This window comes from Cyprinus carpio, chromosome B18 (genome assembly GCF_018340385.1).
Source record: "Cyprinus carpio isolate SPL01 chromosome B18, ASM1834038v1, whole genome shotgun sequence".
Taxonomy (NCBI): domain Eukaryota; kingdom Metazoa; phylum Chordata; class Actinopteri; order Cypriniformes; family Cyprinidae; genus Cyprinus; species Cyprinus carpio.
Genome location: NC_056614.1, coordinates 18,977,611 through 18,994,991, shown reverse-complemented (window position 1 = coordinate 18,994,991; position 17,381 = coordinate 18,977,611). Strand labels below are relative to the sequence as shown.

Below are 17,381 nucleotides of genomic sequence, written 5' to 3'. Positions count from 1 at the left end.
AAATATGCATGAGCTACACCGCATGTGCAGGCAGCAGCATGTCAAGTTACTTTCCACCTTGGCGGATGGTGCAGCGGCTCACGGCACGCTTGCAGCAAAGCAACCGCAGGCTCTTCTGAAAAAGGATGCTTGAGTTGTAAGTTGTCCATTATAATAAACCGATTTTGCATGCCTTTGTTTATTATGTAGAGTTATTTAGAGTTTTATAGCTTGTTTGTGTCATAAAGTAGATTTACAAGGCAAGGAACAATACACAGCAAAACACCCTATTTATTATGATGTATGTTCTGTCCATATAGATGTTGCTTTAAAGTTTGCAACTTTTTAAAAAAGCTGCAGGAATTCAGACTTGTCAACATATCATTAAAACAGAAAGTTTGGTTTATTTCTAACCGATTTAAAGGAAAAACAAGGATTTTCAAAGTAGCTTGTTATCCCGGCTTGTTAGTTTTAATGAGTTGTTTGTTCATAGACTGGCTTCTAGACAAAGTTGTTTGGTCTGCTGGATTTCCACCAAAGTCAACATGAAATCAAAAGTGACCCTGTTTAATTTTTTTGTTGCATTGGTCTTTGAACAATTCATTGGTGCACGGTTTTCCAAATAAATTAAAAATGAAATAAATCCCTTGAAACGACTATTGGATAATGTTAATCAACAGCCAAGTAGCTATTTAGGCAATGTTTTATCAAACTAACACAAACCTGAAAAAAATACTTTTTATCCAGATGCAGAGGTAACACTTTAGTGAAGGGACCAATTCTCACTATTACCTAGTTTCTTATAAGCATGCATATTATTAATATATTGGCCTTTTATTAGTTGTTTTAAAGCACATATTATAAGCATATGACCATATGCATGAGGTGCAGAGATCTAACTTCTAAAAATAATGTCAAGTGTTGACTACGTAACTGTAGTCAGCTGTGAATGAACTTCAAAGTATTGTGCTGTGTTGCTATTTCTATCACACAGGTCTAACAGCGACCTCCAACATGTTAGGATACGCTATCACTTCGTGGCACGTAATGCCAATGAGCTCTCTGTACAGCCGGGTGAGGTGCTGGAGGTATGGATGACCCTCAGTGAGGAGGTGGAGGAGGATGGGGAACAGGGCAGAACAGGTCTGAGGTATACTGTGTGGGAGGCAGAAGAAGAGAAAACACGACTACAGCTCTCATGCAGTGTTCAAGGTCTAGAAGACGCTGTAGGCTGATGTTTGAACATAAATGATAAAAGAAAACATCCTGTTGGTCAAAAGTTTGTGGGAAACCTAAGGGAAACTATATCGAACACAACTTAACTAAATCTAGTTCTGTCTACTTTACTGATACTCCGTTTGCAAATGCACATTAACACAGTATGCACTTAAAGAAATAGTTCACCCAAAAATGAAAATCTGCTGAAAATGTACTCATCCTCAGCCAATCCAAGATATAGATGAGTTTTTCTTCACTGGAACAGATTTGCGGAAATTTATCATTTCATCACTTGCTCACCAATAGATCCTCTGCAGTGAATGGGAGCCATCAAAATTAGCTAAAATATTGACGCGGCTCCAGTCCATCGATTAAAGTCTTGTTAAGTGAAAAAATGCATGTTTGTAAGAGACAAATTCTTCAAGATTTTTTTTTTATTCAATTCTTTGTTTTCCAGCTATAATGCATCCTATATACAGTACAGTACATAATATTGCTAATGTTGTCTCGTCTGAATCAGGAGAGATATATGTAATGTACTGTCAAGCACTGTTTATACAGTCTAACAGGTGTGGACTTTTTCACTGGAGAAAATGTTAATATGGATTATGGACTATTATAAGATGATAAGTAGAATAAGTATTTTGGCCAGAATTGACAGTTAAAATGCCCAAATGATGCATTTGTTTCTTAAATGTGCAACTTTTCACTTCAAGAGACGTTCCCTCAGTGTGAAGAACATTTTTATCTGCTACTGTATAAAGAAACTTTTTGTAGAATGGAAAGGTTCTATAGACGTTGTTCTTCATGGAACCATAAATGCCATTAAAAAGCCTTTTATGTTTAAGAGTGTAAGCCCTTGCAAATGCACAATACCCATAACAATTTAGAAAGCTGAAGTCAAGCATGTAGGAAGGCATCCTTTCAACCTGTCACTTTCAGATGTCTGCCATTTCTCTCAAAACAGCCTCCAACCCTGAGGCACTCTATTTACATGAGAACTACTGAAGTGATCAAGAGGGATTACCCCCGAATGGCTAATCCATCTGGAAACATGGATAATCGTGTTTCTAGACATGCCCGGCCTGAGCCTGGTATCACTGGGATTTCATTCTAGGATCACAATGGTAGAATGCATCATTGGGAAACAGTGTGACACAACCACTGCACCAAACCTTTTAGTTCAAATTAGACAACATGTTGAATGAACAAGAAAAGTCCCAAGAATAGATTTGTCCCAGAAAAAAATACTGATCCATGCACACTCATGCAGTTTACAGTACTAATAATAGACATGAATCTCATGTGCTTCTAGGTCTTGGAAAACAATAAACAGTGGCGGCTGCTGAGGAACCGCAGCGGTCAGTCGGGCTACGTGCCGTGTAATGTGCTAGAAGAGGTCAAACCAGGAGAGCAGCAGTACAACCGTGCTGCTCTCTTCAACAGTCAGGTTAGTATGCAGTCCAAAAAACCTCACAGTAACATTGTTTATCACACAGACTGGTTTATTATTTGCATTCTGCAAGGCACATTTCATGAATATGGTACACTTTCATGTCTTATTACTTTTTGTGAAAGCATTATTGCTAGAAAATCACATAGAAGTAATAATAATAAAAAAAGTTACATGGAGAGTGACTGAGAATGGTACAGGGGTCATACTAAGATTTGGCAATATCCTATTTTAAATGGAAATATACTTTTATTACCAGCTTTAACAAACTACAGCTGGCAAACAGACATTAGTCAGGTTAGCTGCCATGTTTTATGGAAATTCCTTATAAAAGGTTTTTTTTTTTTTTTTTGGATGAAAAATGTTTCATCAGGTTGTTTCTATCTCAAAAATTAAATATGGCACGACCCTTTAATAAGGCCTATAATTCTATGAATTACATGCAATCTGTAATGATCTGTAAGAAAGGAGGTGTTGAAAATGGACAGTGACTTCAGTTTATTTAGTTTAGCATTAGTGGTACAGTACAAATACTGTGCCTTATGTAGTGAAATCTAGTCAGGTGATTTTGGCCTATTATTTTTTTAAATGTCTTTTTTATTTTCATAGCATCTATCTATCTGTCTGTCTGTCTACCTGCCTGTCTGTCTGCCTGTCTTTTGTCTGTCTGTCCATTAATGTATTTATTTATTAGTTTCTACATGTTTAGTGCTAGAAAATTACATATAAATGTTAAGGTGTATATTTAGAAAGGTCCCAGTATTGCTTATAGAGTAGAAAATTTGCAAACCTCATGGAAAGTGAATAGAAATAGGTTAATATAATATATCAGACCATTTTCTGAAGGTTAAGCACTTTCTTTCACTAACCACTTGTGGAAAAGGAGAAAATACTTCATTTTAAAAAAAAAAAAAAAAAAAAAAAAAAAAAAAGGATTTTCAGACTTTTTTTTGTACCCTATTCATGGAAAGTGCACACATATATTCCCCCACTCTAGAGGCATTGACTCTTTCTTTTTCTGCCCCTCTGTTTTTCCCTGGCTTTGTTCTATCTCTACAGGCTGTGAATCCTTACAAAGGTATTTCCGCTGGCCCTGTAAATCACGCTGAGGTTTTGGAGATGAATAAATCCTCCAGGGATAAAGATAGTACGTACCTCTTATCTGCTCGCTGTATTTGCAGTGAGATGGAGAGCGTGGAGAGTCTGCCGAAAAAATGCAGAGAAGTGGGAAATGAATTTGGTGTGAGAGTGCTCTTATGTACATAGATTGCAGATTCCCACCAGAGCTCATTGCTCCTGTCTTGGGCAATCTTATTCACTGTGTCTCTGTCCCAGTGCTTGTTTCTCTATCTCTCGCTTCTTCTGTCTATTTCTCTAGACCGCAACCAACAGAAGGAGGTAAATGATGAACTGCTGAAGAGGATAACCGACAATAAGGCCCAGCCGCCAGCTCGAAACTTTCGGGTGGAACCTTCAACTACATCCATGCTTATCACATTTGATTCCCAGCCCTTTGAGGTCCATGCTTGGCTCAATGCAAAGGGCTTCTCTAGACCGTGAGTGACACGTGAGCTGTGACATGTGACACTTTCACTGATATATATGGGTGGTGTAACCTAGTGGTTAAACATATTGGCTATTAGCTGAGGTTACAAGTTCAAACTCCACAGGCAATGAACCATGTATCCTTGAGGAAGGTACTTACCCCCAGGTTGCTCCAGGGGGGCTATGACAAAGATGTACTGTAAACATACATAATAATATGTACATTATAAGAATGTTGTAAGGGTCACATTATCTTGGAAACATCTATTTTTAATAAAAAATAAACTCTTACCACTGGCTTTATACTAAACTACTGCTGGCAAATAACTCAATGAATAGGGTGCTTATCTCTAATGAATTGAATCCAAGGCAACTTGATGCATCTCGACTATAATAATTGTACTCAGTAACAAAAGGTTGTATAAACAGGAAAAGTTGCTTTTTTTACAACTTCACTGACTTCACACCATTATTTCAGCTCATTTACTGCCTGGAATCTGTATAAAAAGTTGCACACCTGTTTAGTGAATTTGCCAAAGCATATTTTCATAGTATATGAAGCAGTATATCTCAGACGATTAAATAAAATGTTATTCCTCATGAAATGACTCCTTTAAAAAAGAAGAACAATACAATGTAATATTCTCTCCACACTCCAGGGTGGTGGAATGTCTTGGTATTCTGAACGGGGCTCAACTATTTTCCCTCAGTAAGGATGAGCTGAAAGCCGTGTGCGGAGATGAGGGTTCCCGTGTGTTCAGTCAGATCACTGTGCAGAAAGCTCAACTAGAGGTCTGTCACAAAGCTATATTACTGAATTTGTGCAGATTAATTATTCAAATATAATCCAAAAGTGGGTTTTAATGTCTTTCTTCTTCTCAGAGGGGTCGTGGGGATACAGAACTGCAGGAGATCATGAGGCGACGACAACAGGAGGTGGAGGGCTCAACCTGGGAATGATTACAGTCAATCAGGCCATCACTCATGGCATTATTTCATCACATTTTCTTCAACGCTTTTGTTCGCCCTACAATCAACAGCCACCCAGAGGAATTCAGAACAGATGGACTAAACAACTCCAGTCATTAGTGAAGCCCAGTCCAGCCTATTTCCTTTATGACCCATACAATGTAGTGCTTAACACTCGTGCTTAAACTGATGAACATGAATGCATTGGGAGTGAAGTCTTTAACCTCCATTTATAGAGAGGAAAATGATTTTGATAGCAGGAGTATAATTTAATCAATCTCACCTAAAGGAACAGTTCATCCAAAAAAAGAGAAAATTCTGGCATTATTTATTCAATCTCATGTCGTTTCAAAAACCATTTGCAGTTCTTTTTATGTAGAGCCTCCTTTTTTCATAAAATGCCAAAAGTGGCAATGTCTGTCAAGTGTAAGTCATTATTCACTAGCTTTCAAATCAACTATGGTGCTGTTCAGCACGTCTCGTCAAATGTCACTGCTTCTAAGGGTGAGTAAATAATGACATTGATTCATTTTCATTTTGGTGTAAACTATTCCTTTAATCTGACATTCGAAACAAGTCCCATCTGTTTCTGCATAAATAATAAATGGTGAATAAAAAAAGAAGATATTAAGTAATGCAGTGAAGTATTGTAATCACATATTTAATTTGGCTAAATGACTACTTGAATATTCGTTTTAAACAATGTGTTGTTATTTATTTATTCAATTTCTTCAGTACGCTCATGCTTCACACTTCATTAATGCAAATCAGATCATGTTTATTCATGTTTATGGTTGATTAGTGCAGACTCTAATTTTTTTCTCTCATACTTCATAATAAGAGAAATGAGAGCACATAGGTGTATTGTGAAACATTACTTGTCTGTACTTTTGAATTGTGATTCTGAATAGAGTTTGTCATTAAATAAAAAATAAACTATGCAAGCACATGGGTGTATTATAAGTTATGGGTCTGAACTTCTGTAATTAATAATAAAAAAAAAACATTCACATGAATTGTGTATTGATTCCCTAAGTGCCAGATGATATTGTACTATTGCTTTTCACAATTTCTGGTGCTCTTCTTACCCAGTGTTTTCTATAAAGCCCCCTTTCAGCCCTGTGGAAACCATAAGGCTGAATCTCTAACCGCCTCACTGACTGACAGCTTTGCTACTTGCCCTCATAGGGGGCACATAACAGTGGCTTTCAGTTTGTCTAGTTGCTTCATTTCTGGAATAGATTGTGAACGCATCAGTGAGTATTGTGCTGTGTTCAGGATGAGTGAGAATGACCTCCATCTTTCCCTTTGTATGCACTGTCATAACGCCTCCCAGCCTAAAGAGAGGGTGGATGTGGCTGCATATTGTCACTATGATTCATAGCATGAATCAATGCCTAATGATGGGATTTTCAGAGAGGAACATCAAAGAAAAGATACTAGAGATTTGCAGTACAGTGGAACTATTGTTATTCGCATCCATTTTTGTGAGGATTTTCTATAGGCCTCTCTATCCTTCACATATCATGGATTTTGGTCATATACATTCAAATATAAAAATGATGTCAGGCTAAGGAGATATTTAAAAAGTATAATTACATCACAATAGTCTCAAATACATAAAAAAAATTGACATACAATGCACAGAGCAATTTAAAACAAACACTGTACTTAAGGGAGGACTGATTCCTAAACTAATTTCTTATCTTTTAATAAGGCATACAGCATGACCAATAATCTGAGTGTTCCATTTTTTTTTTTAAAACTGCATTATAGGTTATGTTTATAACATTTAGATTTTTACCCTCAAGGAGGTTCCCTTATTTATCAAACTGATGTTAAGGTCCATCCCCTGCATAAAATCACTGTAACACCTTGAGGTTGGAGACTGGATTCCAACATGACAAATATACCAGTAATAGCATTAATAAATAAATAACAAAAAAATGAACTCTTAACAAGTACTAATAAATTGTTTAATAAAGAAAGTGACCTCCTTTGCCTTCCTAACTGGATCATTGCAATCTAACAAGAAGAACAGTAAACTTTCTTTATTAAACAATTTATTAGCACTTGTTAAATTTGTAGCTTGTTCCCAAAAGTTTATTGGGCTTTGTGTCTTTCAGCAGGTTTTTGTAAAATATGTAATGTCTTCGTTCATTTATTTTGTAATGATATTACTGGTACTTAGTTCTTAATGAAAAAAACACACATTTTCATATATAGCACGCACACACACACACACACACACACACACACACACACACACACACACACTTACTTAGCTCTTAATGGATACATTTCTTGTTTTCATATATAGTTTGTTATAAAGACTATAACTTAATCCTATCTTATACCCTAAAGGCTGGAATACACTGGGCATTTTTGCCAGATTATTGTCAGAGCCAGTTTGCAGTTACTCTCCAAGCTGACAGATTTCACAGAAAATAAATGTCTGATTTACACAGATTTTTTTTTTTTTTTAGCTTTAAATTGGGATTTCATCCAGTCGGATGATATCAAACATGTTTGATATTTTGAGCCGATTTTAGAACATATTGTTTTCATTTGTCACATGGCATCTAGAAATGCAATACATGTTTCTGCAGTCATTTGTTGTGTTCGGAATGACTTTAAAAGTCTGTGATCCTCAGTCATTCAGTGTATGATGCCCAGTTTTTCTTTATTTATTTACAAAGTTGGCAAGTGTATGATGCCTAATGTTTTAAAATCTGCTCAGTATTTAAAACTCATGTATTGTATTCCAGACTTTACCATAATAGGAAACTTTCTGCATTTTTAAAATAAAAAAACCTTTATCTACTTTATTTTATACCATTTTTACAAAGGGAACAAATAAGTTTTTTGAGGTTTCGTTAGATTTAACTAACTTCTGTTTTTCCCCAAAATAAGGTATACACACAAACACAGTTTTGTGTTTTCTATGTGTTAGGGTTAAAGGGATACTCCATCCCAAAATGAAAATTTTGTCATTATTCACTCACCCCCATGTCGTTCCAAACCCATAAAAGCTTCGTTCGTCTTCGGAACACAATTTAAGATATTTTGGATGAAAACAGGGAGGCTTGAGACTGTCCCATAGACTGCCAAATAAATAACAGTGTCAAGGTCCAGAAAAGTATGAAAAGCATCGTCAGAATAGTCCATCTGCCATCAGTGATTCAACCGTAACATTATGAACAAGCGGCCACCTCCCACTCTCTCTTGTGAAGCCAACAAAAAAGTGACTTAAACTGTAATTCATCGACTGGCCGCTCGAGGCTGGCTGCAAAAGGGATTCAATCCCATAGATTCGCCATGTTAAAATGTTAAACTTTACAGCAGAAAAAAACATGTTTACAGCTTGGTTCAAAAAATGATTTTGGTCTATATAGCTAATTTTGCCCTTCATGACAACTGTGAGGGAGGTGAATTTTTTTTATAACTCATCCGTTTAAATTATATTAAGCCTTAAAGTTCTGCATAATTAAGGGCGTGGCCACTTGAGTGACAGGTGGATTGCCACTGCTGACACTGCTGTCGGGCTAAGTGGGCGTGGCTTCAGCAACTAGCTCCCACCTTTTTGCCAGTTTTCGATTATCTGGGAGTGACGTGCGGTGATGCACTGCTAAGATGGCGATGGCCGCCTCCGTCCACTTTGCGCTTCAAAAACGCTCTTAAGGAATCTACAGGTGACGTCACAGACACTACGTCCATGTTTTTATACAGTCTATGGTTATGAAGCGACGAGAAAACTTTTTGTACACGGAGAAAACAAAAATAACGACTTTATTCAACAATTCCTCTCCTCTGTGTCTCTCCAAATCAGCATAGTGCCATTTTGGAAAATCTGAGCTGTACGCAGATGGCGTACGCTCTTCTGTGTCAGCCGTGCTGTGGCGATGCGTAAATACACGTAAAAAACTTATCCTTGTGGCGTGGCTGATACAGAATTACATACTGCTCAGAATTGCCAAAATGGCACTACACTGATTTGCAGAGACACAGAGGAGAGGAATTGTTGAATAAAGTCATTATTTTTGTTTTCTTTGTGTACAAAAAGTATTCTGGTCGCTTCATAACATTACGGTTGAATCACTGATGGTAGATGGACTATTCTGACGATGCTCTTCATACTTTCCTAGACCTTGACACCGTTACTTACTTGGTAGTCTATGGGACAGTCTTAAGCCCTCCCTGTTTTCATCCAAAATATCTTAAATTGTGTTCCGAAGATGAACAAAGCTTTTATGGGTTTGGAACGACATGGGGGTAAGCGATTAATGACAAAATTTTCATTTTGGAAAGGAGTAACCCTTTAACAGGATTTTATACTGTACAAACTTTATATTATATCCTCTAAATCCTTACTCTACTTCTAAACCTAACCTTTATAGTATGATTTATAATCAATTAATCAAAAAAAAATAAACCAAAAAATTTAAAAAACATAAATAAAAAAAAATAAATAAATAAAAAAAAATAATTTTTTAATACATCAAAAAATAACAATATATATAAAAAAATTTTTAATACATTCTAAACTTTGTGTATATTTACCTTCCCTATGATTAATATCAACATATAACAATATCGAGAAAAAAAAGTAATTAATGGAACCTTCAGGGAACTGGAATCATTTGTTACAATTCCTACACTGACAAAGACTTTACACATCACTTGCTGAAGTGCATATCTGACGACTTGAAGTCATTTACAAACCAGTAGAGAAGATGGCAATAACAAGCCTGAAGATGAGAAATCCAGAATCTAATCATGCATAATTCATGAAATGTATAAATGCTAAGAAAAATAAGTCAAACACAGCCCTGATCTGTTCATTTACAGCCAATTATAACTAACTAGCATGAAAGAAGTTATCACGATTACTTTGGTATTTCACTCTGGTGGAGAGAACTGCCATAATTCTGACAGATCTGCCATTTGGGGTTGTGTTAGTTGGTAGTGTTTGTGTGCGAGCAGGAGGGAGACAAGTTTTTCTGGACAGACAGATAATACACAATATCAGTCACACCCGCACTGTCAGCGCTGCAGGAGGCTGACGACTCCAAACTTCTTCTCATTTCACTCTCTGCACCACAACATACGTCTGCGTAATCAATAAGCTATCGAACTGAATATCTAATGTATAGTTAATTGGCAGCTGATGGAGCCTTATGTAATCAATAAGCTATCGAACTGAATATCTAATGCTTTGCAGAACATACGTCTGCGTAATCAATAAGCTATCGAACTGAATATCTAATGTATAGTTATCTGAACATCTTCCTGAATTTTGCAGGATGCTATGGCGGTGTAATTTAGCTGCAGCGCATCATCCAGAACATAAATCTTAATCTAAACTGAGATGTTATAAGCGATCTGCCACTTTAAGATGCCTGAAGTGACACGGATGATTAGGCGAAAGAGAACGACATGACAATGCGCATATAGCATCTCTCTAAGCTCTTGCCAAGATTCCTAATTCCCTGTGTTTGTTCACAAGGATTAGTGGGTGCTCAGCGCTCTGTACCGACTCATCGAGTGCTCCCACTAATTCTTATCCAACCATGACAAAAGGCGGACAAATTTCTCGAATGACTCTACTGTTAGTCTTGCATGATTTAGATTCACTCCACGCTGCCTGGTTACTCAAAGGTGAGGGGAACCACGTTATTAGCCAGTTATTCTGCAAATGACATTTTCCCCTGCCTTACAGACATTTGAGATTTACACTCTAATTGCGACTAACTAGACAAGTGCCCTTTCTTTTGGCTTGACCTTACTGGCATTAATAGTTCAGATTAAATCAAATGTCATTCCACACTTAGGTAATTGAATTATATCTCTGTGTTCCCCCTGACATCTGCAGTGATTCATTTTCTTTCCCCCTTTTGTAAATCACCCAAGACTTCAATTTAGATTTGTGTCTCCCTGTTTTCGTCGAGCGGAGGGAAAGGGATCGATCCGGTTCCCCCCTCAGCATCTGAGAGGGTCGTACCGTTCACACAGCGAGATCGATTTACAGTGTGGAAAGCTGTTTCTTTTTTAATCAGTTGAGAAACAAACCATGAATGGTCACCGGGCGTAGAGTTCATGTGCGCGTGTGACTCTGACAGTGAGGACTGAACAATATGTGAGGGGGTTGATGGCCATTTAGCTCAAGGCTAATGTATAAGGATAGCCATTTAATCCTTCAGAACAGAGACAGATCAAGTTAATGCACCCTGTCACATCCTTTCTGCCTCAAGACAACTCTGCTCAATGTAAAAAAGGCCCTCAGCAAACTCCATTCAGAGGATATCAAGAGAATGCCGGCCCTCTATTGCACCAGTGGCCAATTCATGCACGTTTCCAAACAATTGCAATCTCATCTGAAAATGGCTGTTGACAAAGGGTTTATTTGTTTATTTATTTTTTAATAATTTTGTCAACAAGGGTGAAATACAAAAAGTCCCATCATGACGGTAATTAAATCGCTGAATTATTTAGAATTTTATAAATATGAGAAAAGAGAACATCAAAAACATCAGCAAATTTATCCATGATTTTAGTACACACAAACACGTTTGTTTCTGTTAATAGTGGGGACTTTCCATAGACTTCTATTACTTTTATACTGACCAAACAATATTTTCTATCCCCTAACCCTAAACCTAACCCTTACAGAAAACCTGCTTGAATTGTTACACTTTCAGATAAACATCAATTACTATTTTTTTATATATATTTTTCCCTTGTGTCAAAATTCCCATTCCCACAATGTCAAAAATTTTAGGTTTTAATCGACTGCAGCGTTAGTTCAGTCAGGCCACGGAGGCATAGGCTGCAACCAGCTGATGCGATCAGCTGTCAAATAGCTCCAATCACTACCATTCTCCTATTAGACACGGGACATATATACGTGGCACCACTGCTCGGTAAGCATGCTCAAACGGCTCGCAACCCTCCCTCCCCATTATAAGCATGAGCATATTACCGTGCACCTTCTGGCTGTCGTCTTCTTTGTTTCAGATCACTAAGGCTTTCAAGTCCCAGTTGGCATGGACCTCACTGCTATTAGACACTCATCCTCATAACCAAGCTACAGGATAGACGTCCCACTGCCACATCTACATGATTACCACTGTTCACTTTTAAAGACATTATTAAGTGTCTTAATTGTCATGTATTTCCAAGCTGATGGTTCTGGAGGGTTAATGTTTAAGCTCTTGTATGTTCAATTAATTTAGGAGCAAGAACCCCAATAAGGAACCATACTGCCAAAGATAAATTGTGTTCAATAAACTCAAGTAAACTTGCCAAAGTGGTCCTGACTGAACTATCCTTGTGGGGACATTTTGTCCTCACAATGTAGCTTAAACAAGTACACACACACATATTAACATATGCATTTAGAGAAGGAGAGAGAGAGAGAGAGAGAGAGAGAGAAATAGACACAAACAAATAGAGAGAGAGAGAGAGAGAGAGAGAGATGCTTAAGGTCTGTCTAGCATAGCATAGTTGCGAATATGCAATTGCTATAATTCAGTCCATATAATGCAATATCCTAAGAGGTCTCTAAACCATAGAACAGAATAATAATCAAATAATTACAGCATGAAGACTATATATGCATCAATAAACTTTTTCTACTGTACGCAATTTTTTGAAGGAAGCTTGGCTTTCCACAACAGGGACCGTTTTTTGATGTTCTACTTTATGTTGATAAATCTTTTATTATCTGAATTTCTGAATAAATTATATTTTTGAATTATAAATTCTAAAAATTAAACCATTTAAATTATAGATTTAAAGTATAAATTCTAAATAGACTCTTGTGTCCTTTCTACAAGAAAAACACGGCTGACCCAAGCCAATGCTTGTGATAACAGCTCTAGGATGTGTCACTGCCGCGAGTCCCTCAGATCCGTACAAAGGTTTGAGTAAGGGCTGCATTGAGTGGCTGTTGTAATTCTCAGTGAGACAGGCCTGCAATCTCCAGTTTCCCAGACACAAATCCTACTTATCTGCTGAGGGGAATCCTCCCCTCCAGTCCCTCTCTGCGGTCCAATCCCACGAGTTCCACCAGCTAAGCGCAACCATCCAAGGGGACAAAAAGCATACAGTTATATCACACAGTTGCCAAATCTGACCAATGAAAATACATGTTTTGGAAATTATCTTTGGATTTCAGTCTTCAGTAAGTTACTGTATGAAGCAGATGACGATGCATGCATAACAGTGTCGACTTCACAGCTTCCAGTTTGTTCCACGAGAGCTTCTTAAAAACCTTACATGGGCAGAATTTGTAATTTATGGTGTCAGCTGCTACCGCTTTCAGAATGCATAATGCAAACATGCCATATCTTTGGTACAAAAGATCTGAACCACATTGAAAAGACACAGTTTGGACTGCCTAAACTCCTTCCCCATCCCAGAGGACTAACGGAGGGTGCCAGGAGATGAGAATCTGGATTTTGTTCATCACTTGCAGATGGTGGCCCATAATGAGTTTCTGGCCAAACAGGACATGGTAGATTTAAACAGCTCAGAAAAGCGTTCCCTAAGCAGGACAGCCTGCCAGATTGCAAAGATGTTGAGTGGGAGCTCTTAGCCATTGCATGTTGGCACACCAGGAATTTGCATTTTGTCACAAAAACATAATCTAATTGTGTAAATATCAGATACCACTGACAGCAACATCCATCTTATACTCATGTTAATTTTTTTTTGTTTTATAGTAGATGCTTTCTCACACTGAATATGCAAATTGGCACCGTTAGTCATATTTACGTAAATGTGAGGTAATAAATTGACAGAACGTGCCCTGATGACGTCCACTGAAAGCTCGTTGATTTTATTTGCTATAACAATGTGAAACTGCATTGTTGTCTCTCTGAATCATTCCATAATCGAATTCAATGAAATGCACATCACTCAACAACTTGACATACACCGATTATTGATTCTACACAACGTCTGCTCTGCATGAAGGACTACCTTCAAATTAACAAGATCTCAAAACATATATCATCCCCCAGTCCATTTGAATTTATCGTACCTCACTAAATCCAAATCAGGTTTCTCAATTTGTTCTCAAGGACTGAAGGATTATTAAAAATGAACAGGCATAAATTATAAAAACGGTTTATGGATTTTCATGGGATGGGCTTTGATGACAAATGTTCTAGCGTGTGATGATTATGACGAACTGGCAAAATATCATAATTCACACCACCTCCTCAAATCTCACCCCTAATGATTTAAGTGATGATATGTCATCTTAAAGCACTGAGGTGGCTGACACACATGACAGCCCTTGTTCATTAGGTCTGATAAAATGTCCCACACCGGGGTAAAATTAAGCTCATTTCAAGGATAATACAGGCCCATGATTGCCTCACAATATCAGTGTTTTCGTTTTCCACATCTCACTCTGAAATACAACAAGGAGGTGGTGTTAAGGCAAGAGTCTTTTATTTCCGCAAGAATATTTTCATATGATTTCATGTTGATGTCAAAAGAAATATGAGGTTTATTAGCTTCCTGGTGCTTTGTGTGCTTCATTTTTTTGCCGTGACAGTTTAGTCTGGGGGAGGGAGGGGAGGGGGTTTCATTAAATGCTTGTATCGTCTCAGATGCTAATGGCAAACGTGGGGAGAGCAGGAAATTAAAACCTACATCAATATGTGAGAGGCCTTCCACAGTAACACATTTTCAGCCAGACTCTCAATTCATTACATGCTACAGCGCAAAACATAAGACTGCCGTATGTTTTTCCTATTCTGTTTTTATCAATAAGCGACAAAATCTAATGTCTGCAAGCCTAGTGTCTTGGTGTCTGTCACCGAGGATATTTCAGCAAGAAGACTGATGGTATTCGATGGAAATGTAAAGCTTTCGCAAACTATTCGCAATCCAAACATTAACTCACCTCTATCTTTTTTTCCTTTTTCATTACAGCTGATAGGAGAAGGAACACAAAACACATTTGGGCCCTCTGCGCTCCATAAAGAATATAATCAATTCTTTATTATTGCATTCGGGAGGCTTGAGGGCTGTCAAGCTGGGGAAAATTATATTGCTGGAGACTAAGAGAAGATAAATTCACGCGTGGAGCTTTGCTAATGGCAAACGGGATCAGGCACTGTCCGGTTTGTCTGAGTCACGTTACTGATGATAAATGACAGGCCAACGATGACCTGCGGTGCGCCTGAGATGACAACGTGACAATGTTCAACCGCGGCATGATAGCAAGAACAGATATCAAACCGTTTCCTCTGTCGAGATCCCCTGGGATCTCAGAAAACGCACATTAACCAGCCCTCCAGACAGGTGGTAAATCCTCTTGACGTGTTTATACTTATTTTATAGCCGCAACAACCACATTAAAGGATGGCAGCTGGAGAGCCAGTATTTCAGCAGGTCTGCCTATGTTTGTGTGATGACGGTCTCCATAGTGACCTGAGAGGTAGCATCTTTGAGATGAAGTTGCCAGAGACAATGAAGCAACAAACATCAAAGGAACTAGCATTTGCACATCATGTAGGAAATAATCAAGCCGTGTCTGGAGACATGTTCACACTGCTATCAATAATTCATCGAACTCGGCTTTATAATAACTGACAGCTCCTCTGTTCTCCTGCATGCTTTCTGGTAATTTCCCCTTTTTCATCCACAAAGCTGAGCGATGGCTCAGCACAAAAGAATCAGTATAGCAGAAAACAAGGAATTCTGACAATTTTATAGCTGCGCTAAACTAATCTCGGACTGGGAGTCGTTCCATTAAACTCCAATATGACTCCTCCAGGCCCAACTTCTGTCATCAAATGCTAAACATTAATTGGTTTATCAAAGGTTAATTGCTCAATAGATACTAGGCAGTTGGAGTTTAATTGTGCCATTAAATGTTCTCGCTAGAGCCCCAGGTTCGGGTAATGGATTTTGTCATTTGAATGAAAAAATTATTTGGTGGCAGCTGGACTGATAACAGTGTTGAGCATTGACAGGTTCAAGCCCTCTCACACAGTGTCTGTCACACAGGGACAATACACAGAAGCGCATGAGTACACATGCTCGCTGCAAACAGTGATCGTATTTAGCTATGCTTTGTAAATCTAAATGACTCATTCTTCACTGTGGCAGACTTGTCTTTCTGTGCCGGATTTTATGAATGCATTTGCGTCTTCCATTAGAGTGTAACATCAAAAATGGGATGAGGAAATTGCATGAGCCATGCTTGGGCAAAATTCAGAATTGAGCTAGCACCATTTTTGGTTCATGAGTGTGAATTTGAATTACAGTGGCCATGCTGACAGGAAGTTGAATTGGAATGACAGGAAAGGAATTAACTCAACTGCATTTCAAAGAAATTCAATACAAGTAAGGCATTCGGCAAAACAAAGTGTTTCTCTAGGTTACTTTGTCAACATTGAAATTCTGTCTCGACCAATATTCAAATAAAAAATTTGTTAAATTGCTTGATTTGAATTTTTTATTCATTTTAAATTTGAATTGCAATTCTGCATCCTTTTGCCCCCTAAATTTAAATTCAAGAATTTAGTAGAAATTTAAAAATCATTCAGAATTCAGTTCTGAGTACTGCACTCTCCTTGCATTGCCACTGATATGGAAATAAGCAATGCCAAAAACTAAGAAACAAAGTCTTGTGCATGAGTTTCCTAACAGTATGTACATTTCCAAACCTATTTTGTCTCAAAGTCTTGTGCATCAAAAATGCATTTTTGTGTGTTTAGCCTAACAGTATGTACATTTCCAAACCTATTTTGTCTCAGTATGTTCCTTCTCTGGGAATTTAACTACTAGCTGTTGCTTTGACACCACAATGCTTTACTCGTTGAGCTATAGGAACAGAAATCCACATGGATCATTGTTGTACCAACAATATCTCTCATTTTTTACCGCCCAGTTTCTTTAACGATCACTGGGTCATTCTCAGCACAATTATTTCAAATAATTGACCTTGAATTGTTGCTTCCAAACAACCATTCTTCCCTTCCATGCTTAATTAATCAGGACATCCACAGTAATTAATCTCAGAGGAGAACTGATTATGTGGCATAAAGCGATGGGTTTGTATTACACCGCTCTGTGGGCATCAATAACCAAATGTTAAATGAGTGGAAATGCAAAAAAAAAAAAAAAAAGAAAAGAAAAGAAACAACCCTTTCATGATTCCTAATGACTTTGGCTGGTGTCCCGGACAAATAAACCT

At 37.7% G+C, this 17,381-nt stretch overlaps 2 protein-coding genes across 8 annotated transcripts in view; one reads left to right on the top strand and one right to left on the bottom strand.

Annotated features, from left to right (window-relative positions):
• The window catches only part of LOC109109693 (alpha-1,3-mannosyl-glycoprotein 4-beta-N-acetylglucosaminyltransferase C-like), a 103,243-nt gene that overhangs the window by 19,446 nt on the left and 66,416 nt on the right, over window positions 1-17,381 (bottom strand). For 3 of the 7 annotated variants that reach the window (XM_042744215.1, XM_042744212.1, XM_042744213.1), the window contains one exon: window positions 3,806-3,853. The exons of the other annotated variants lie outside the window; for them this stretch is intronic. The gene's annotated coding sequence lies outside the window, so the exon portion shown is untranslated. The remainder of the gene's footprint in view (window positions 1-3,805; window positions 3,854-17,381) is intronic. 7 annotated transcript variants of the gene reach the window in all.
• On the top strand, window positions 1,928-5,420 carry LOC109109694 (epidermal growth factor receptor kinase substrate 8-like protein 2). Its single transcript, XM_019122777.2, has 5 exons — window positions 1,928-2,647; window positions 3,710-3,797; window positions 4,029-4,206; window positions 4,855-4,987; window positions 5,078-5,420. Exons 2-5 carry the CDS (start codon window positions 3,770-3,772, stop codon window positions 5,153-5,155), a joined length of 417 nt encoding a protein of 138 aa, XP_018978322.1. The 5' UTR covers window positions 1,928-2,647; window positions 3,710-3,769; the 3' UTR covers window positions 5,156-5,420.